At 44.5% G+C, this 21,253-nt stretch overlaps 2 protein-coding genes and 1 long non-coding RNA gene across 6 annotated transcripts; 1 reads left to right on the forward strand and 2 right to left on the reverse strand.

The window, feature by feature from the left end:
• Positions 1-1,386: 1,386 nt before the first annotated feature.
• Positions 1,387-10,524, reverse strand: LOC308469585 (uncharacterized protein). 3 transcript variants are annotated; one of them, XM_080992259.1, is made up of 6 exons: positions 10,502-10,524; positions 6,271-6,778; positions 5,990-6,071; positions 5,562-5,644; positions 4,271-4,397; positions 1,387-3,249 (listed from the first exon to the last, which is right to left on the reverse strand). In XM_080992259.1, the coding sequence occupies exons 2-6, from the start codon at positions 6,685-6,687 to the stop codon at positions 2,114-2,116; spliced, it is 1,845 nt and encodes a 614-aa protein (XP_080848385.1). In that variant the 5' UTR covers positions 6,688-6,778; positions 10,502-10,524; the 3' UTR covers positions 1,387-2,113. The 3 variants fall into 3 exon arrangements, with proteins under 3 accessions (XP_080848385.1, XP_080848386.1, XP_080848387.1); XM_080992260.1 differs by lacking the exon at positions 10,502-10,524 and adding an exon at positions 8,574-9,066; XM_080992261.1 differs by lacking the exon at positions 10,502-10,524 and adding an exon at positions 7,470-8,211.
• A 65-nt stretch (positions 10,525-10,589) lies between these two features.
• On the forward strand, positions 10,590-13,858 carry LOC308470244. The gene is made up of 2 exons (XR_013982296.1): positions 10,590-11,464; positions 11,565-13,858. It is a non-coding gene; the product is annotated as an uncharacterized lncRNA (long non-coding RNA).
• On the reverse strand, positions 13,409-19,836 carry LOC308469865 (putative zinc finger protein 75C). 2 transcript variants are annotated; one of them, XM_080992914.1, is made up of 6 exons: positions 19,452-19,836; positions 17,418-17,841; positions 17,181-17,262; positions 16,538-16,620; positions 16,204-16,330; positions 13,409-14,632 (listed from the first exon to the last, which is right to left on the reverse strand). In XM_080992914.1, exons 2-6 carry the CDS (start codon positions 17,814-17,816, stop codon positions 13,998-14,000), a joined length of 1,326 nt encoding a protein of 441 aa, XP_080849040.1. In that variant the 5' UTR covers positions 17,817-17,841; positions 19,452-19,836; the 3' UTR covers positions 13,409-13,997. The 2 variants fall into 2 exon arrangements, with proteins under 2 accessions (XP_080849040.1, XP_080849039.1); XM_080992913.1 differs by having other exon boundaries at positions 17,418-17,928; positions 19,452-19,833.
• Positions 19,837-21,253: the final 1,417 nt, after the last annotated feature.

Genomic DNA, 21,253 nt, shown 5'->3' on the forward strand with positions numbered 1-21,253 from the left:
GTTCAGTCGTGGCCGACTCTGGGGTTGCGGCGCTCATCTCCCTTTACTGGCCGAGGGAGCCGGCATTCAGCTTCCGGGTCATGTGGCCAGCATGACTAAGCCACTTCTGGCGAACCAGAGCAGCGCACGGAAACGCTGGTAGAGGAAGTATATCGGATAGCAAATGCCACACAGAAGTTATTGTGCTTTTCCATTGAACAATTAATTTTGTGCCTGAATTAAGGGGGGAAAGGTTATACAAATGTAGGGGTTTTTGTTTTGCTTAGTGTGCCTACATGTGTGGAAATTAAGTTGCATTTTAATATTCAACCATCCCACCCACCCAGTATTGATAGTTGCTTCTTGTATAAGTTTGTGAAAATAATAATAGAATATTTGGAGAGGAGAATCAAGCTGCATTTCTGTAGTTCGGGGGCAACTGAAGTAAACTTCAAGACAGTTTAGTTTGGGCTTTTACTTTGGGGCTTTAAAAACTTGGAAGCCGAAGAATGGTGGAGATATATACCCTCCCAAGGGATTACGTGCCTGCAACCTGAGACTTCCCCTGCAAGGAAGCTGGGGAGTCTACTGACCTGTCTTGACATTGAGCAGCCTCTTCTTCCACCACTGTTTTGAACTGCCCTGACTCTTCCTCCTTTCCCTGCTTTGACTCCCGCCTTGAGGGCACCACCAAACCCCATAAATTGCTGGTCGCCTCTCCTGGGTCACCCCCTCGGCCCCGTCACACGCCTCAGAGCCCGGCCAGTCCCTGACAATCTGCAAGATGGTATTTTGTATTCTCTGCCGATTACAAAAAATGAAGCTTTTGCAGAGGATTTCTGGATAATCTCGGGCTGCATGCACACAACAGTTTATTCTGTTTTCCCGATGTTTTCCTGTTAATTTCCGCATTGTTTATGAGCTTTCACATGACACAAAATCCACTTTCAGAAATATAGTAGAATATAGGGCAAGTGTGGTGATCATTTCCATGTTACTGGCTCCAGGAAAAACAATCTGTTTGCCAATCACTCAGAAATGAACATTATATTGCACTATATTTTCGGAAGTTGATTTTACATCATGTGAAAGCTCGGATATAAGGCGGAAATTAACAGTTAGGGAAATGGGAAAATGGAATAAACTGTTGGGTGAATGTGGCTTCAGCCTCAGCTGGGAAAGGCCTGACTAGGAGATGGCGGAGTTTAGTAAGGCAAGGCGAAAAGGGATTAATAGATTAGCAGCAGTTCACTGGTCTGGCTCACTAACTGGATCGCCTCTCATACCCAGCTGAAATTCCTTTTCTGTTTCTCATGTGTGTGTGGAAAAAAGATCTGGGGAAATGGTGAATGTAACACTCCTTCAAGAAAGCAAAATTAAAGGGAAAAACTGTTTCCACTCATGAAGAACTTTGTTGAGGCCATGTTTCTGTACTACTACAATACTGGTACAAAATTAAAATACCAATACAATACAGTAACACAGAATATCATCAATGCATTAATCACCACATTTGCCAGAATATAAAGCACTTCTCAGTATAACACACACCCTAGCTTCAAAAAGTTGAACTGCAGAAAAATAATAATTGATAATATTAAACATGTTGGGAAATCATCTAGGACGTTTTCTTGCAGTTCCACTGCAATTTGATCCTTGTGACCTAAAAACGCTGCTTTATAGTTCCTTATTAGGTTCAACGACTGCAGTTTTTGAGTAGCCATGTTATGAAGATTGAAGCCTCCATTAACTCATAGTGTACATAACAGTAAATATAAACAGAATATGTTTTACAACATATACTTGTGTTACAATAGATACATCCACATTCAGTAATGACTGAGAGGGAGGGCACACATGAGATAAAATTAAAAACTTGGCCAATCTGGAGAAAATAGCAACATGACTTGGGAACACTTTGGGTGATTTGTTTGAACACTTACATAATTTGTGAACATGTTGTCCCTGATGTTGCCTTTCATTTAAGTGCTTAATAAACACAAATGTCTATTGTGTCTAATCCTCCTCCCCTATTTTTTAAACAGCATATCGTCAGCTTTCCAATTGTACAAAACCTTTTCCAACAACACAGTCTGCATCCAACTGCATATTAAAAACTTGATGGCAAGTACTTTTATGATTCCTCTTGTACATGGATTCTTTGATGGGAAGTGAGGCTTTTCTTGCAGCTTAAGCCTTTTCCACATTCTAAGCATTTATATGGTTTCTCCCCAGTATGAATCCTTTGATGGGAAGTAAGATTTGACTTCTGATGGAAGCTCTTCCCACATTCCAAGCACTTATATGGTTTCTCCCCTGTGTGAATTCTTTGATGGGAAGTGAGTTTGGAGCTTTGACTGAAGCTCTTTCCACATTCCAAGCATTTATATGGTTTCTCTCCTGTGTGGCTTCTCTGATGTATAATAAAGCTTAAGCTATTGCAGAAGCTCTTTCCACATTCCAAGCATTTATACGGTTTCTCTCCTGTGTGGCTTCTCTGATGTATAGTAAGGCCAATGCTGTGACGGAAACTCTTTCCACATTCCAGGCAGTGATATGGTTTGTCCCCACTGTGAATTCTTTGATGGGAAGTGAGATTTTTCTTCTGGCGGAATGTGTTTCCACATTCCAAGCACTGATAGGGCTTCTCCCCGCTGTGGATTTTTTGATGAGAATGGAAGTTTGTGCTTTTGTTGAAGCTCTTTCCACATTCTAGACATTGATATGGTTTCTCCCCTGTATGGATTCTTAAATGGGAAGTGAGCTGGGAGTTCTGAATAAAGCTCTTTCCACATTCCAAACATTTATATGGTTTCTCCCCGGTGTGAATTCTTTGATGGGAAGTGATATCACTCTTCCGAACAAAGCTCTTTCCACACTCCAAACACTGAAATGGTTTCTCCCCACTGTGAATAACACGGTGACGATAGAAGTTTGTGCTTCTGTTAAAGCTCTTTCCACACTCCAAACACTGAAATGGTTTCTCCCCACTGTGAATTCTTCTGTGACGATGGAAATTTGTGCTTGTATAAAACTTCTTTCCACATTCCAAGCATTGATGTGGTTTCTCCCCTGCATGAATTCTTTGATGAGAGGTGAGGCTTTTCTTCCAAGTGAAACTCCTTCCACATTCCAAACACTTATATGGTTTCTCCCCTCTGTGAAGATCAAGACTCTGGCCAAAGCTCCCTCCACTCTCTAGATATGGCTTCTCCACTGTGAGGAGTTTGTTGTGGTCTTCCTTATTCTTCATTTCCAGTTCATCACCTTCTGCAAAGAAGACAGACACTCATTAGAGCCTTAGGAGGAAATGGAGACCCAAATTACTGAACAATGCTAATAAACATTTGTGATAAAGAACTGAAGGGACTTAGATGAGAGGCAGATCTTACTGCCTCTGTTGCTGACATCTGCTGTTCTACAGAATGTTGGATTTGGACCTGGGTTTTGTTTCCATCAGGGACGTGGGTGGCACTGTGTCACTTGTGCTTGCCGATCAAATGGTTGGCGGTTCGAATCTCCGCAACGGGGTGAGCTCCTGTTGTTCAGCGCCCAGCTCCTGCCAACCTAGCAGTTTAACCCTCAACCTTTAAACGAGATGAGCGCCACAACCCCAGAGTTGTCAGCGACTGGACTTAATTGACAGGGGTCCCTTTACCTTTACGTTTCCATCTCAGGGATGGAGCTCATTTGATGGGCTGAATTACACTCTCTCTCTTTCTCTCTCTCAGCTTAGCCTGGGTTACAAGGTTGTTGTGCAGGTATATGGAACAAAAGCACATGCATAATGATACAAACGTCATAGAATAAAAAATAAAAAGGATAGCCCCCATAATTCACTGGCAGAGGATGTAATTTGCATGGAGAACCTCTGGTCTATGGTTGCCCATGGAGGCCATGAACTCCCAAGCCGATCCTGAAGAATTCTTAGCATGGATACTGAAGTTACCTCCAGCATCACACCCGAAACAAACTCAGCCAGCTTGGTTGGGGAGGCTGAAGAGCAACAACATCTCTAGCCTATCTCTTTGACCCAGCATCAGATGAAGGGCCTCCAGTCCAGTCCCACACACCAAGAGAGAGGGATTTGGTAGTAAATGAACTCCTGTGAACTACAGAAACATCTCCTCCCTGTCCCTCCAGTCTGGGCTGATAATCCCACCAAGTATTTGGGTGGGCAAAGCTGAATCAAAAGTGGCCCAGCCAACTCCGCCACTCAGGTCTCAATAATGTACCCCAGTTCAAGCTTCTGGTTTTCAAAATAGATATTACACCCCAACAGGAGCCTTACTGAGAGAGGTCATGATCCCACAGTTCTCCTCCATGACCTTGTTATGCAGAGCTCTCTGGCTGGAATCTAGCAGCGCCCACTCTTCGTCCGTGAAATACACAGCTACATCTTCAAAGGTCACGGAACCCTGCAAAGAAAAAGAAACATTTCTTCCTCCTCAAAGATAGCATAAAGGTTATCTACTACCAATTGTTGTGTGGTTTTGTGGATAAAATTTTACATATGTCTATGTTTTAGGAGAAGATATAACCCGTGACTGCCATGGCACCTCAAATCAGGGCTAGATTAACTATTAAGCAAAATAAGCACGTCCTTACAGCATCAAAGAAAGGGGGAAAATTTTCCATTGCCACATTTACCATGATTTTTGCAATTAGAAGAAGTAGGGAAGACACCCCCCAAATATAAATAAAGTGGAAGCATACAAAAATAAACATTATTTTCCATCTTACTGTAGGTTTTGATTCATTTCAAAAAATAATAAATTACCGTATTTTTCACTCTATAAGGCGCACCAGACCACAAGACGCACCTAGTTTTTGGAGGAGGAAAACAAGAAAAAAAATATTCTGAATCTCAGAAGCCAGAAGAGCAAGAGGGATCGCTACGCAGTGAAAGCAGCAATCCCTCTTGCTATTCTGGCTTCTGTGACAGCTGTGCAGTCTGCATTCGCTCCATAAGACGCACACACATTTCCCCTTACTTTTTAGGAGGGAAAAAGTGAGTCTTATAGAGCAAAAAATACGGTATTTTATGGTTTACTATTGTTTATATTTTGATTTAGCTATATATGGAGGGGGGGGGACCAAAATCTTTTAAGGGCTTAGAGCTTCTAAAGCTACAAAGTTTTTTGGAAGCTGAATGTCCGACGTGGCTTCCGCTTCAGTGCAGAAAGTTCCTGCAGCCAATCGGAAGCTGTGTCTTGGTTTTCGAATGGTTTTGGGAGTCGAATGGACTTCCGGAACGGATTCAGTTCATGAACCAAGATACCACTGTAGAAGCTTGGTGGTTCAAGCCTACCCAGGGATGGCTGTGGGCAGGATTCCTGCATAGCAGGAGATTGGATTAGATGTCCCTTGGGGTCCCTTCCAACTCTACAATTCTATGATTACTGATTTATTATTCCTCTCATCCATTGCTCTGTGATATCATTATTCTGCATAATCATTTATTCTCCGCATTTAAACCTTCCTTGAGTAGCCTTTTAAAAATGCTTTTTAAAAATGAAGAGATGGAGAGATTCGGGGAGCTGAGCAGAGGAGTCTCTTTCCCCACTGACCTGTCCCCTTACCTGATCCAGCGTCAAAGAAGCTGCTTCCCTTCCACCGTGAATATGAAGTGGTTGTTGAGGTTTTACTGGCATTGTTTGGTCACCTGGGAGAAACAATAGGTAAGTGGGAAGCTGGTAGCACAACACAGAGATTCAGCGATGTATGTCTTAACTATACTTGGGCCTTGGGAAAAATCCTACCTGCTAAGTGTTTCTACCCATTTTATATTTCAGTTGTGTGAAAAAGCATCTCTTGCCCTTTGGGCTCTTGGCTGCAAAACAAAGTGCAGTCCCCGTGTATAAACTAGAGGAATGTTGCAAGTAATCACATTTTTGAGTTGTGGGAAAGGCTGGAGACAAGTGTCTTCTCTCAAAGGATCAAGGAGCCCAGATAATTATTTCACAATGGAGAGAGGTACACCAAATGGAGATACAACAGTGATCCTTACCTGGTGGCCTCTGTCTGGTATTCAGTGGAGACCTCTCTGCCTCAGGACGACCAGTGCTTACTTCTGTAAACAGACCCTTTACCTGAAACAGCAACAAGTATTGAAGACATCAAATGGACAGAAGGATTAGAAAAAGAGTGGCAGAGGCGAAAATAAAATAAAATACTGGCATTGGCTATCCTTCCTTGGATGCTTTCCTGGAAAAGTTGGGACAATTTTGAGAGATAAATGTTCAGGATATCTGCCCTCATGTTGGTTCTATCTACTTTAAATGCTCTCACCTGCTGCTCTTCCCACTTCTTGTCCTCTGCCTGGCTCAGGAGGAAACCTTCAGCCAGGGCCACCGCCTGGGAACTGGTCTCCGCTCCGCACTCTTTCACCCAGCTCTCCATCTCTGGTGGAAGAACAGCCAGGAACTGCTCCAGGATCACCAGGTCAAGCATCTGATTTTTCGTGCACTGCTCTGGCTTGAGCCACTGATGGCAAAAACGGTGGAGCTGGCTGCAAACCTCTCGAGGCCCCGCAGCCTCCTGGTAGTAGAAATGCCTGAAACGCTGGCATTGTACATCTGAGTTGAGCTTGTCCTCTTTACCCAGCATCTTCTGCACTGTTTCTTCCCAGAATCCCCCACCGCTCCCAGTCTTGATGGGCTCATGTCCTCTTCCTGCTTCAGCGGCAACTGAGTCTTCCTTACCCATATTTCTTTCACAGAAGCTTCTAACAGGTCAGAAAGACTCCTTTTGCCTTCTGCCAATTTCTCTCTGTCCTAAATGGGAGCGCTGCCAAGTCCTACAAAGCCAAGACATTGTTCTATTATAGAATTACTACACTGTCACATTTCCCTGAGAACATAACAAAGTAAGGACATAAGAAGAGTCTGCTGGATCTGGCCAACGACCCATGCAATCCAGGACCCTGTTCTCAAAGTAGCTCGCCAGAGGCCGGTGGGAAACCTGCAACCAGGATCTGAGTACAAGAGCCCACACCCCTTCTGTTGTTTCCAGTATCTAGTATTCAGAAAGATTACTGACTTCAACTGTGGATTGCAATATCCTGTACTGTACATAGGGATGCGGGTGGCGCTGTGGTCTAAACCACTGAGCCTCTTGGGCTTGCCGAAGGTCAGCAGTTCGAATCCCAGCAACGGGGTGAGCTCCCGTCACTCTGTCCCAGCTCCTGACAACCTAGCAGTTTGAAAGCACACAAGTGCAAGTAGATAAATAGGTACTGCTGTGGCGGGAAGGTAAACGGCATTTCTGTGTGCTCTGGCTTCCGTCACGGTGTTCCGTTGCACCAGAAGCGGTTTAGTCATGCTGGCCACATGACCCAGAAATAATAATTTATAATATTTAATATTTATACCCCGCCCAAGCTGTCTCTGGACAAATGCTGGCTCCCTCGGCCTGAAAGTGAGATGAGCATTGCAACCCCATAGCCGCCTTTGACTGGGCTTTACCATCCAGGGGTCCTTTACTTTTACCTTTTACCTACTGTACATGTCTGGAGCTATGCATGTCCTCCTTCACAAACTCATAAGCCAGAAAAAACACACCGCATCTTTATCAAGCTGTCTTCCACCATTATATCCATGGATCTTTAACTAGGCCTGGTTTTCATCTATGGCTTTTAAAGTCATTTTTCACCCTCAATATGCTTTTTGCCTGCCCCTGCTTCTCCCCCAGCAGGTGTGATTCATGGGGCGGCAGATAAAGTGATGCCACCCCATCAATGTGCAAACAGATTTGGAATGTGCCATTTATCTGTTTTGTTTTAGTTTCCACTGTGATGGATTTCCAGGTGATGGGGGTCTAGAGGAATTTTTCCAGGGAGGGGCAAAGCAGATAACCAAATGGTGGGAGAAGGCTAGTTTCTGAAGAGGGGGGGGGGGGAAGAAGTTAAAATTATACATTTTGCCTCATATTTCTACATGTGCTAGGAATTAACTCTCCTTTAAAATAAAATTACAAAGGAAACTGGGAATCTGTGGATTATTATTCACGGTGCCGGGGCACCTGTGTGAAATACAGCCTCCCTTACACACCCTTTCTACCATGCAAGAAATTGGCTTAGATTTCTTCAGTTAAAATACTGCCAGTAGTTTTCCGGGGTGTGTGTGTGTGCTTTGTACTCAGTCTGAAAAGGTCCCCCTCTACATCGTGGGGGGGGTTGCATTTCTGAATGGGAATATGCATGTCAGTCGTGAGCCTTGGTAAGGGTGTGGGGGTGTGGGAGGAGGTGTTCATTCTAACCAAATTAAAATGGAAAACTGGCACCTAAAAATATCAAAAGGGGGAGCATGGGGCGGGTGGGGCAGGGCATTAATTGTGCTGTATTTCGATTGCAGTTGAAGACACCCTGCCATGGAGATCAACTCAGTGTTGCAGACCCACCTAAAATGCTCTCCCACCCACAACGTATCAAAAGGGGGCTCCTGGCTTTGCAGAGAGGGGGCTGAAAGAAGATTCCGCTCTCTGGCTTGGGTGTTGTGGTTGATCCCCACTGGAACAGCTGATCCACTGCGGCCCTGGAACCCCCCCCCCCTTCAATCAAATTCACAAAATGGAGCAGGGGTGACAAAACTCACCAGATTTCAGGAAGAGCCAGGGTTGCATCAATTGGGGAAATAAAGGCCACTTTCACAGACCCACGCCCCTTCAAATGAGAATCCAGGCAGGAAGTGATTTTGGAAGGAGGTGCTTTTTGCTGTGGAGGACCTCGCCCACTTCTCTCTCCCCCCCCCCAAAAAAATCCCCTTCCTCTCTGGGAATCTAGTTCAGTTCATTTTAACCCTAAGGAGGATAAACAGCTGGACCACCTCTCTGTCTGCATCTCTCTCAAAGCAGGAGCCAAAGAGGAAAAGAGCACCGCGCACACACTGCACAGATGGGCATTTTTAACATCTCAGGGACACTTCAGGTTCAAAAACGAAACGGCCATAAGAAGTGGTTCGGTGAATGGGAGGACGTTTCCCCACTGCAATCACAAAATTGAAATAAAATGCTGCCCCTGCCTGCAGGTCTTGCAGCTTTGGGGGGCGGGTGGATTTGATTTATTATACAATACTTTGTTGCTGAGTTGTGGCTTCTAACTAACATGGAGAAAACACGAGACCACCCACTCTTGACATAACTGCCCCAGCAGAGCCGCAAAATTAGCTTTCCCCACAAGGCTGGAAGGTTTCTAATATATTTGATGGGGGAAAGCTAAGTTTTTTTGGGCGGGGTGGGGGCTTGGGAGAGAAGAGCTGCGGTAAATTATCCAAATGATAGTTTCTAGGGGTTCCCCCCCCAAACCTCCATAGCAGATTTGAGGAGGGTGCCCAAACAAAGTTCTATTGCACAATGGGGCAAGTTTGGTAATTGCATTCCCTAGAATTTATATATATATATATATAAAAAGGAAAATGGAAATAGATAATGCAGCTTAATCTATTGAAAGCTCTCTCTCTCTCTACATTATAATATAATAAATGCATGTGTCTATAGAGGTTCCATGTCCAAGGTTGCTAAGTAACGGTAACACACCCTCCATTGTGACGTATCAACCTGCCAGAGAGATCTTTGGCTAGAGCCGAGGCTCCAAAACTTTTCATGTTAGTGACACATGTTTTAGACATGCATTGTGTCGCGAAACGGTAATTTTGGGGTTGTTAGGGGGGTTGTTTTTATTCTGATTATATATGTTGTGATATTTTCTGTGAACTGCCCTGAGACCTTCAGATATAGGGCGGTATATAAACTCAATTAATAAGAATAATAATAATTCCGTTTTACTAGCAAACCAGAGGTTAACCTAACCGCTTTCCAATGCCAGGAGGAGGACACACCTACAAACTGCCGCTGACACACCAATGTGTCATGACACACAGTTTGGAAAGCTCTGGGCTAGAGCAAGCCTTTCCAGGGTTTAGGGAGGGGAATAATTTTTTTCCATAGGTCTGGAAATTTATTTGCTCCCAAATGTCAATCAACATTTGATGATCTCCTTCTACCGGTCCACAATAGAAAGTGTCCTTTCACACTGCATCACGGTGTGGTATGCTGGTTTGACATCAACTGATAGGAAGTGCCTACAGAGGGTGGTGAATACAGCACAAGATATTATGGGCTGTCCCGTGAATCCACTGGATGAAATAGCGGAAGAACGTTGCCTCAGGAGAGTGAGGAAAATTCTCAGGGATGATTCACACCCTGGCCGGCACTTTCTTGATCTCCTGCCCTCAGGCAGAAGATGTAGAAGCAGGATAAGTCGCACCAACAGGGTAAAGAACAGCTTCTATCCCTGGGCTGTTAGGCTGCTGAATGAAAAGATAACAACAGGGCAACTGACTTTTGGGTTTGGTGGGTGTGCGTCAGTAAACGAGGGGAATTAAGACTAAGAGAACTGAGTGGGGGGGTGCTTGTGTAATCTCACTGTATACAAGTTGTACAAGTGACAATAAAGTATTTCAATTTCAATTGTTCGCCTCCGGTGTGGCACCCTTAAGTAGACTTAACCAACTCAAGCAACAACCTTGCATGTATTTAATAGGTGGTACCCTCATGGACTTCAGCAGATGTTGTGCCGTTAGCCATTGTAACTGACTTGTACGGGTTTCTCTATTAAAACACATAAGGGAGGGGGATGGGAGGGAGAGAGGGATGGAATGATGGGGTTTGTTCTGTGCTGATTGGCTGAGGTTGAAGTGTGACAGTTAGAACAGGTGGGTGGGTGGGCAAGAAAAAGACAATTGGGTTTTGGAGGGAAAAGGGAAAAGGTGGCTGGTTTGAGTGGTGAGTAGGCAAGATTGGATAGGAATAGGATTCAGAATAAGACTTATAAGCACATGTTATGAAACGCAAAGTGTTATTGATAACAAACCACAGAAGAACGTGTTATAACCAGCTTTTACTATAATAATAACTTGTTCCTACGTCCTCATGTCTGGCCAAGCTACCAAGACTGCGACAAAGTCAGTCACAGATATAATTTTCTATATGGCGCCAGCAGAGTCCTTTACCTTACCTTTTACCAGTTGTTAGGAGATTGCTTGAGGTTTTGGAAGCCCAGAGCCAGGAACCCTATAAGGTGACAGACATAAGGCAAACAGGGAACATGGCAGGAGGGAGGCTGAGAGCAAAAGTGTTTAGTGGTTTGAGTTAAAGGACACTCTTGCTCCAAGTGTTAGGCTTGGGTAAGGGAGGGTATGATAAATGGCTGTTCTGGGATAGGCCCAGGCTAGATAGCCACTCTGAACCAAGCTAAGACATTTCCCTGAGCCAATAAGGTTGCTTTCAAGGTAGCACTATAGAGAACGTTTCTTTTGTGCTAGGATTTCTCCTTGCGCAATGGAAGGGGTTGCTCCCACACACCCCTTATATTTACCCATTACATTTATTTATCACCTACGGTGGTGTACAAGGTTCTTCTTGGCAGTGGGCGACAGCGGCCACAGAGGTGACGGGTGGAGGCTGGGCACCCACAGCAAATTTTTTTGTGGGTGCCCAGACCCATAGCTGTCAAATTTTCCCCCTTTTTAAGGGAAATTCCCTTATTCCGAATAGGATTCCTCACAAGAAAAGGGAAAAGTTGACAGCTATGCCCAGGCCCCTGGAGATGGTGCCAATGCCTCCACATGCTATCCTCACCACAACCCTGGGAGGTAGGTTAGGCTGAGAGACCATGACTGGCCCAAGATCATCCAGTGAGCTTTGTGACTGAGTGAATCCTGGTCCCCTAGGTCATAGTCAAACTCTCCAAGGATTCCACCACTCTGTTATGGGGCTCCCTCATCCCTTCAGAGCAGATCTGGGGATGGCATGGATGCATGCAGGACGAGGAGCACAAATATAATTGAATGCCACCCTAAGGTTTTATACAACTGTCATGTTTAAATGTCCACTGTTTTGTTGCAAATGAGGAGGAGGAAGAGAATGAGAACAAGTGGAAACCACACTTTTGTCCTAGTAAAGAAGCAACAGTGACAGCAGGGGCCTCTTCTGAACCAAAACAAGACACCTTTATTTATTGTATTTATTATTTCATTTTATATATTTATATACTGCTTTAAACTTAAGACAGTCCCTAGCTGGCTAACTATTATTATTATTATTATTATTATTATTATTATTATTATTTATTAAATTTCTATTACAAACCATGTAGCAATGAAACTGAGAAGCTACAATATAATACTACCCAATGCAATGTTAAACAAAACTGCAATGTGGTAAAACCAGTGCTTTTTTCTGAGGTACTCAAGGGTACACAGTACTGGCACCTTTCTTTTTTCCAAGTGCTAAAAAGTGTGGCACTTACTGTACCAAGCTCATGGTGAGTACAGGCACTTTTTCTCCTAAAAAAAGAGAGCACTGGATAAAACAATACGATCTTTAAAAACAAAACCATTTCAAACTTTAAGAACAAACACTTGGAAACATATTTAGAGTCAGGGAATATTTTAGAGTCTTCAGCCTTCCAAATCAGCCCCCTGATTCACAAAGTACTACAGATCACACCTAAATTCAACCTTACATCTACAAAGATCATATAACACGTACTGCTCATTCAATGTCACTCTGTTCACACACCACTCACACATCCAGACATACCCACAGACGTACCATCCAAACACTCCAATATCTCACTCTCGATCTGTAACTAATGTCATCAGCCACACCTTCCTCTGAACAAAAGGATAGTTGAAACACATCAAGGAGGCAATGAAAACATTCACTGACAATACACGTAGGTCCTGCTATCCAAACGCTTGTTATATGAAAATTAACTTATCCAAACATGATAATTAGTACCTAAACCTCACTATACACACCACAGATTCAGATATCGTAACAGCCAAACCTGTGTGTAGTACTGTGTAAACCAATAAGTATTAAACAAGCCTTACTTTTTATGTGTTGATGGTCCCCAGCAGCTGTTTCACCAGAAACCATGGTGGGAGTAGGGGAGGAAGGGGGAGAGAGCAGATAAATAAAAGGGTCTTTCCCCCTTCCTTGTTTGCCTTCCGCAAGGTTTCAGAGTTTTCCTGGGTTTTTCTGTCATTTGGGGGTCAAAATTATGTGGCTGAGAACACATTAGAAATTTCCCCATAGGAATAAATGAAATTGTTGACTTGTTCTGAGAATGCTCACCTAACAAACAATTTCCTAAGAATGCACTGTGTTTAAATAGCAGGTTGCTATCTCTCACCAAAGAATTGGTGGAATGGTAAAAGGTAAGGTAAAGGTAAAGGACAGTTAATTCCAGTCAAATTTGACTATGGGGTGCGGCGCTCATCTCAGTTTTCAGGATGAGGGAGCCAGCGTTTGTCCACAGACAGCTTTCTGGGTCATGTGGCCAGCATAACTAAACCACTTCTGAAGCAACGAAACACCACGATGGAAGCCAGGGCGCAAAGAAACGCTATTTACCTTCCTGGCGCAGCGGTACCAATTTATTTACTCATGCTGGTATGCTTTTGAACTGCTAGGTTGGCAGGAGCTGGGACAGGGCAACGGGAGCTCACCCTGTTGTGCCAATTCAAATTACGATTGATTGGCAAGCCCAAACACTCAGTGGTTTAGACCACAGCGCCACCCGCGTCCCGTGCGGGTGGAATGGTAAACACCTCCCCCTTGTACTACTTCCTCTCACCAGGTGCCCTCAGACAATTCAACCCACAAAAGAAAGTACTCCACACACAATCTTGAAGGAGGGTAACCTCACAGTTTGCTTCAGCAATGCGGGTCTTGAAGTTTTCTGGCTGGAGGGCAACTGTCAACAATGAATGGTTCCACTCACCTCCTCTGCACTTCTGCCCCAACCAATCAACTTCCAGGGCCATCAGGAAGCAACTGGTGGCCTCCTCTCTCTTCCTCATCATTTGCCCCTTACCACTAGAACTGGAAAGCTTAAAGTGATTGTCTTATCAGTATTTGTACAAGTGTAATGTTTAAGTGCCCACAGTAAGTTTGCAAGAGAGGAAGATGGAGAGAAAACCAGGACTTGGTTACACCAGAAGGCACAGCTTTTATGATTTCACCCCTGTGTGAATTTGTTGATGGGAAATGAGACTTCTCTTGCAGCGGAAGCTCTTTCCACATTCTAAGCATTGATACGGTTTCTCGCCACTGTGCATTGTTTGATGATGATGGAAGTATATGCTTCTCGTAAAGCTTTTGCCACATTCCAAGCACTGATACGGTTTTTCTCCACTGTGGATACTTTGATGACAACGGAAGCTCGTGCTTCTAGTAAAGCTCTTCCCACATTCCAAGCACTGATATGGTTTCTCCCCACTGTGAATTCTTTGATGGCGCCGCAAATTTCTGCTTGCATTAAAGCTCTTCCCACATTCCAAGCACTGATGTGGTTTCTCTCCTGTATGGATTCTTTGATGGGAAGTGAGACTTTCCTTCCAGCTGAAGCTCTTCCCGCATTCCAAGCATTCAAATGGCTTCTCCCCTGTATGAATTATTTGATGCGAAGTGAGACTTTTCTTCCACTTGAAGCCCTTCCCACATTCCAAACAGTGATATGGTTTCTCCCTGATGGCAGTTCTTTCGTGGGAATTCTGACTCAGGATCTCTTCACACTCTAAATATTTAGATGGCTCCTCCGCTGTGTGGATTTTCTCATGGTTCATTGTTTCCAATTTGTTACCTTCTGCAATGGAGATAGAATTTGTTAGAGCTTTAGGAGACAATGGAGACCTACATTACTGGAACATACCATAGAATCATAAGAGCTGGAAGGGACCCAAGGGTCATCTAGTCCAACCCCTGGAAAGCCGGTGAGAAAGAAAGAACTGAAGGGACTTACATGGGAGGCAGATCTTATTGCACAGAGTTGCTAGCATTATCTGAGAGCTGGTGTGCTACACTGTTGGATTTGGTTGTTGTGAGAAAAAAAGATGCCCGTTAACAGTAGCCTATAAAACAAAGCTAAGCCAAATTTCAAAATATAAATAATTTTGGCAAGCTCCCTCAGAAAATATTGGAGTGAGGTAACATGACCAGGTTTTAGGTGTTTTAAAACATTGACACTCCCTGTCAGTAACACTGAGATGTCTAGTTCCTCGTGATTTGGTAGCATTTACACATACCCAGCAGCAAGGACTCCTAGTAATGTGGAAGAAAATCCTGTGGCCGCTTATCCCTCAACCGGAGGATCAAAGTAAGGTTGAGGGACATTGGAAACAAAACTAAAATTTCATATACAGTCCATGAGGGTTAAAGCTTAATGGTTACTCTAATTAGGCACAACACTTTTGTTTCAGTCAAATCAACTTTACAGAAATAATAATTTCACTCAAAACTTCCACTTTAAATCTGTTTCTAATTAAACTGATTCCTCCTGAAATAGCTACTTCTTCTACTTGGCCCTAGAATGGCTATTTGTTCTACTAAGCAAGTAAAACACTTCCAACCGTCTTCTAGGATATTTTCCTTCTACTCAGGGAAATGATATGGGCTGCCATGCCTAGCAAAACCCAAAACACTCGGCTAATCTCTAGCCAAGACCTTTCTAAACCCAATCCAAGCCCTATCTGACAGTTAAATTGTCAGCTTCTATCTTTTAACTCTCCATTCCCTCCTGATTGGTTGACACACCACTCAGCCCAGATTGGTTTCTGGGTCTCCAAGGTCCATCCATCACAAAAAGCACAATCAAACAAAACACAATTTTCTTACTAAAACCAGTCTAACTTTGCTTGTTACATGTTACCTGTCTTCGATTTTAGAGCAAGTGTGCAGTTCCTTGAACATGGCTGGTTGTTAAAGAGAGCGTATTTGGACTCCTGTCCTGATGTTTCCAGGAGGGGAAAAGCTTAAAATGTTATGGGAATTTGATACTAGCAAAAGCCCACCTCTTTCCTGAGATGGATACTTGTTTGGCACAATCATGAAATCTGCTTCATTTCTGATGTCAGTGGTCTCTTTCGCCAACCAGAAAATGACTGAGAGGCTACTTCCACTTCCGTAACAATTCCGAAATTTACATTTCAAAAGGCCTGGGAAGTTCAGACCCATTTGATCTCTGTTTAAAAGGACATAATTGGACAAAGTATATTCTGAGATGAAACAATAGATTGCTGTTCATTCAATGTTAAATGCGGGGGCATATAGAATCCAGATGCTATAGGTGGCACAGTTGAGTTATATGATAATTTTGTTGATACATCACACATGTAACTATTTTCAAAGTTGATATTATGATTCAGTTGGGAGGCTTACTGAGAGAGGCCATGATCCCACAATTCTCCTCCATGACTTCGTTATGCAAAGCTCTCTGATCAGGATCCAGCAGCGCCCACTCCTCATCTGTGAAATACACAGCAACATCTTCAAAGGACAATGAATCCTAAAATAAAAAGAAAACATTTACCCCCTCACAGACAGCATAAACATTAACTACTTCTATTCAGCACCCTCTGGAGACTTTGCCAAGGACAGATTTCAAAGCAGCAAAGTGGTAAGAGAGATTCATTCAGGCCACGGAAGGTGAGGAGGGAACAGAGGTGCCCTGGCTGCCCCCAGCCTCTCTCCCCACACTGATCTGCCCCACTACCTGATCTTGTGCCACAGAAGCTGCTTTCCCTCCGCTGTGAAGAGGAGATGGCTTAGGAGCTCTTGCCAGCATCACGCCATCACCTGCAAGAGACAAAGTTGGTGGGAAGTCAGTATGAAGAACTACAAAAAGGCTTATGTGTCAAGAGTTTTGAATACAGTGGTACCTCTGCATGCGAACGGGATCCATTCTGGAGCCCCGTTCACATCTTGAAGTGAACGCAACGCGCGTCCACGTATGCGCGGGTCGCAATTCACCGCTTCCGCTCATGACGTCATTTTGAGCTTCTGCGCACGTGGCGAAACCTGGAAGTAACGCGCTCCGTTACTTCCGGGTCGCCGCGGAGCGCAACCCGAAAATGCTTATCCTGAAGCTACTTTAACCCGAGGTATGACTCTATATGTGTTTAAACCCATTTAATATTATGTGAAAGCACTTCTTTTAATGTATCAGCTTTTGACCACAAGTCAAAGTGCAGGTCTCCATGGATAACATAGCAAAACATTGTAAATAAAGACATTTTTCATCTCTGGAAAAAGGCTGGAGAAGAGGGTCATTCACCCCAAAAATTAAGGGAGCCCACATATTTATTTCACATTAGAATTTGGGGGACCATATTGAGATGGATCCCATCAACCCTTACCCAGTGGCCTCTGTCTGGTGTCTGATGGAGTCCTCTCCCACTCGGAGAAATCAACATCCATTTTTGCAAATAGATCTTTTCCCTGAAAGAGCAACAAAGATTCAAAAGACCAAATGGGAAGAAGAATAAAAAGAAGGAATGAGAGAGGAAGAAACCTTCAGGGTTACCGGATATCCTTGGATGCTTTCCTGAAAAGGGTTGACAATCATATGGAAGTACCAGGATAAACACTCTCACCTGCTGCCTTCTCTGCTTCTCGTCCTCTGCCTGGCTGAGGAGGTAACCTTCAGCCAGGGCCACCGCCTGACAGCTGGTCTCTGCTCCACACTCCCTCACCCAGCTCTCCATCTCCAGTGGAAGGACAGCCAGGAACTGCTCCAAGATCACTAGGTCCAGGATCTGAGTCTTAGTGTGTCGCTCTGGCATCAGCCACTTGTGGCAAAGACGGTGGAGTTTGCTGCAAACCTCTCGGGGTCCTTCGGCCTCTTGGTAGTGGAAATGCCTGAACTGCTGGTGCTCAACATGTGAGCTAAGGGTGTCCTCCTCACCCGGGATCTTCAGTCGGGTTCTGTCCCAGGATCCTCCGCTGCTCCCTGCCTGGATGATACTGGGACAACTTCCTAAATCCTCATCCATCTTTGATACTTCTTTTATGGAAGGACTGAACAGAACCAAAAGAACCCCTTTGTCTCCTTCCAGTTTCTGTCTCCAAGAATAAGACAATCCTAAGTAGAAGTGCTACCAAGTCCTGAAAAGGCAAGCCACTGAATTATTGTTAGCTATAGAATTATTACACTACCAGGACAGGGAAAATGTGGATGAGTCTGGCTAGCAACCAAATATATTCTGTATTGCTGTAATCCACCGTGGGGCATTTTAGTGAGGGCAGGCAATAGAGCTAAATAATAATAATAGCAGCAGTCTGGTTGAATGTAAGAAGGTGCGGTATCTGTTCTACTGGTCTGTTCCCTACCACTCCTTCCCCTTGGGGCACCCTCCCTCTCTTTAACACTGTCATCCTTTGTTTCTGAAAGTTGCCAGCCACCGTTCCCCTCATCCCTAAGTCCTTGCATGCACAGGGTCCCAGGTTCAAGTCCTGGCACCTCCAAGTATTTATTTATTTAGGCATTTGTACCCCACTCTTGGTGGGATGCGGGTGGCACTGTGGGTTAAACCACAGAGCATAGGGCTTGCCAATCAGAAGGTCGGTGGTTTGAATCCCCGCGACGGGGTGAGCTCCCGTTGCTCAGTCCCTGCTCCTGTCAACCTAGCAGTTCGAAAGCAAGTCAAAGTGCAAGTAGATAAATAGGTACCGGTCCGGTGGGAAGGTAAACGGCGTTTCCGTGCGCTGCTCTGGTTTGCCAGAAGTGGCTTATTCATGCTGGCCACATGACCTGGAAGCTGTATGCCAGCTCCCTTGGCAAATAAAGCGAGATGAGTGCCGCAACCCCAGAGTCGGTCACAACTGGACCAAATGGTCAGGGGTCCCTTTACCTTAACCCCACTCTTCAGCTAAAAAGGTTCCTGGAGTGACTTACAAAGCAGTGAACTGAAACAATACAGTCCCAGCCTGCAAGTTTACAATCTGGGGAAAAACAACACACAATGGAAAAGTGACAGGGAGGGGAAATCCAACTCAGGCGCCAATTCTTAAACAGTTGTTCTTATAATGATCAGCTTGCACAGTTCGGGGGCAGCAGGTGCCTATCCTATGTGGTTTAAAAACCCCATTCTCACCTGTTTCAAAAGCCTGACTTTGTACTCCAACCCCTTCTGAAGGAAGGAAGCTGATACTTGCCCACCGACTCACCCCACAGCCCTTCGCTCTGATGGGTTTGGGACTGCTCTGTGTGTCTATTTTAATTTCTCTTCCGAACAGCTGGATCTCTGCTGCTTTTGATCAGCAATGCTTTCTTAGCAGATCTCAAAAAAGATTTCCCCCTCCACCTCTTCTGAAGGGCTGGATGTCTGAATGAGTGGAGGCTTGATGTCACTGCCTGATTAATTGCTGGTGTGTGTGTGTGTGTGTGTAAATTCTAATCAAAGTGCAATTGAAGAAATACTTCCATGCAGATCAGTTTTAACACCCCCCCTCACTCTCTATTTCAAAAGGGGCCCTCTGGCTTTGGAAAGAGAGGGCGAACCTCCACCCCCAAATTTGGGGGCGTCCCGTGGATGGATCGGCTGCACAGACCCCTCTCTGCAACCTCCCCCTGCAGCCCAGGGACTCCCCTGAACCCGAATGCACAAACTAGAGGGGGGTCGACTCACCGCCAGGTTTCAGAAGGGTGCTTGAGACAAACAGAGGGCTCCCTCCCACCCTGATCAAAGTGATAGATCCAGGCAGGCAGGGGCTTTGGGGGGAGACGCTCTTTCTCTGCAAGACTCCAGACCCTCCTCCTCCTCCCCGCCCTCCTAATTCCCTTCCTCTCTAGGAATCCAGATAAGCTCACTTTAACCCTTGGAAGTCCCAAGCCGCCAGAGCTGCTTAGTGGTAAAGCGCTGCTTTGGCACGCAAGAGAGTTCAATCTGTGTGGCTTTTAAACTTTAAAAGATCAGGTGGCTAAGGACGGGGAAGATTTCAAGGTGGAGGGCAAGGGCAGGCAGCCGGATCATCTCTCTTGTGTGTCTCGCAAAGGAGAAGCCAAGGAGGAATCATGTTTTGATTCAAGGTTTGATCTGGGGCTGTGTGCACTTCAGATACATTCAAAACACATTTCACCTCCACGAAAGAATTTTGGAAACTGTCATTTGTTAAGGGTGCTGGGAATTGTAGCTTGGCAAACTACAGTTCCCAGGATTTTTGCATTGGCAGAAATGACAGCTCAGTTAGAGCACGGTGCTGGTAACACCAAGGTTGCAGGTTCAGTCCCCGTATGGGAGATCTGCAGATTCCTGCGTTGCAGGGGGTTGGACTAGATGACCCTCAAGGTCCCTTCTAGCTCTGTGATTCTATTATATGTAGGATGTGTATGCAGACTGAGGGACACCTTTGGTTCCCAGCTTCTGATTTATTGACTGAGAGGACTGGACCGCCTATAACTGATCAGGTTAATGGGCTTTGGCCTTACAATTTCTACGCTGGGTTACTGAAATCTGTTTAGAGGCCAGGCTCTCCATTTCTGCACAAGAACCGTGACCTGCGAGAAACCTCTTTAGAAGTAGCAAATTGCAGCCATGTCGATGCTCCCTTTGAAGCAATGCCCTGTCCTTGTATGAACTTACAAAACACTTTATTTTTAATTCAATGTGGTTGTTTTGAGGACTGTGCTTGACAGCTCTGGAATCAGTCATCGCACACTGGATCAACATCTTCATCTACTGTGACCCCAGGGTCTCCTTCTGGTCCGACTCTATGAGCGTATATATGAAATTAAGATTTTGTTTTACTTTTTGCTCCAACAAGGTCTTAGAAATCTATTTTTGCTTAAACCACTCCAAAAAATTAGAATCATCAGCAAAGTAAGGAGCAGTGATTCTCTTGTTCACAAAACAATTTTACTCATACCATATTTTTTTTTTTGGGGGGGGGTGTCCATGAGCGGTTGGAGTACTTAAATTATGAAGCTGTAGAGACCTAAGTAAAAAGTCCCTTTTCTATGCCAGAGGCTCATTCTATGGCACTGGCTCTATAAAATTCTCTGGTGCTCTATAGAATTCAGTGTCATTTTAAAGGCTAGCAAATGTATTATTGGATAAACTTTCATAGGTTATCAAGAACAATGCATCTGATGTACTGCAGCTCCAAAAAGAGAGCTTATGCCACAACGAATCTGTGAACCTTGAGGCTGTTGAAGATAGAAGAAAAGCCCTTTGGCAAATTTAAATCACAATTACAAAAAGTAGGGTAGTGCAGAGGATGGTTCAAATGAGAACCAGTCTCCAGAGCTTATATGTAGTACGGATGCGTGAACTGCTTGCCTCTCCCCAGCAGACAACCACACTCTGGATATGCTGATGACCTACAAGTAAAGTTCAATGTTTGTAGGTCTCCCTATCCTGATCAACCCCCAGAGTGATTTTTCTTTGACTTTTAGGATGCGTTTTTCATGATTTCAAACCTGGCCACACAG

Source organism: Podarcis pityusensis, assembly GCF_964106645.2.
Source record: "Podarcis pityusensis genome assembly, chromosome: 2".
Taxonomy (NCBI): domain Eukaryota; kingdom Metazoa; phylum Chordata; class Lepidosauria; order Squamata; family Lacertidae; genus Podarcis; species Podarcis pityusensis.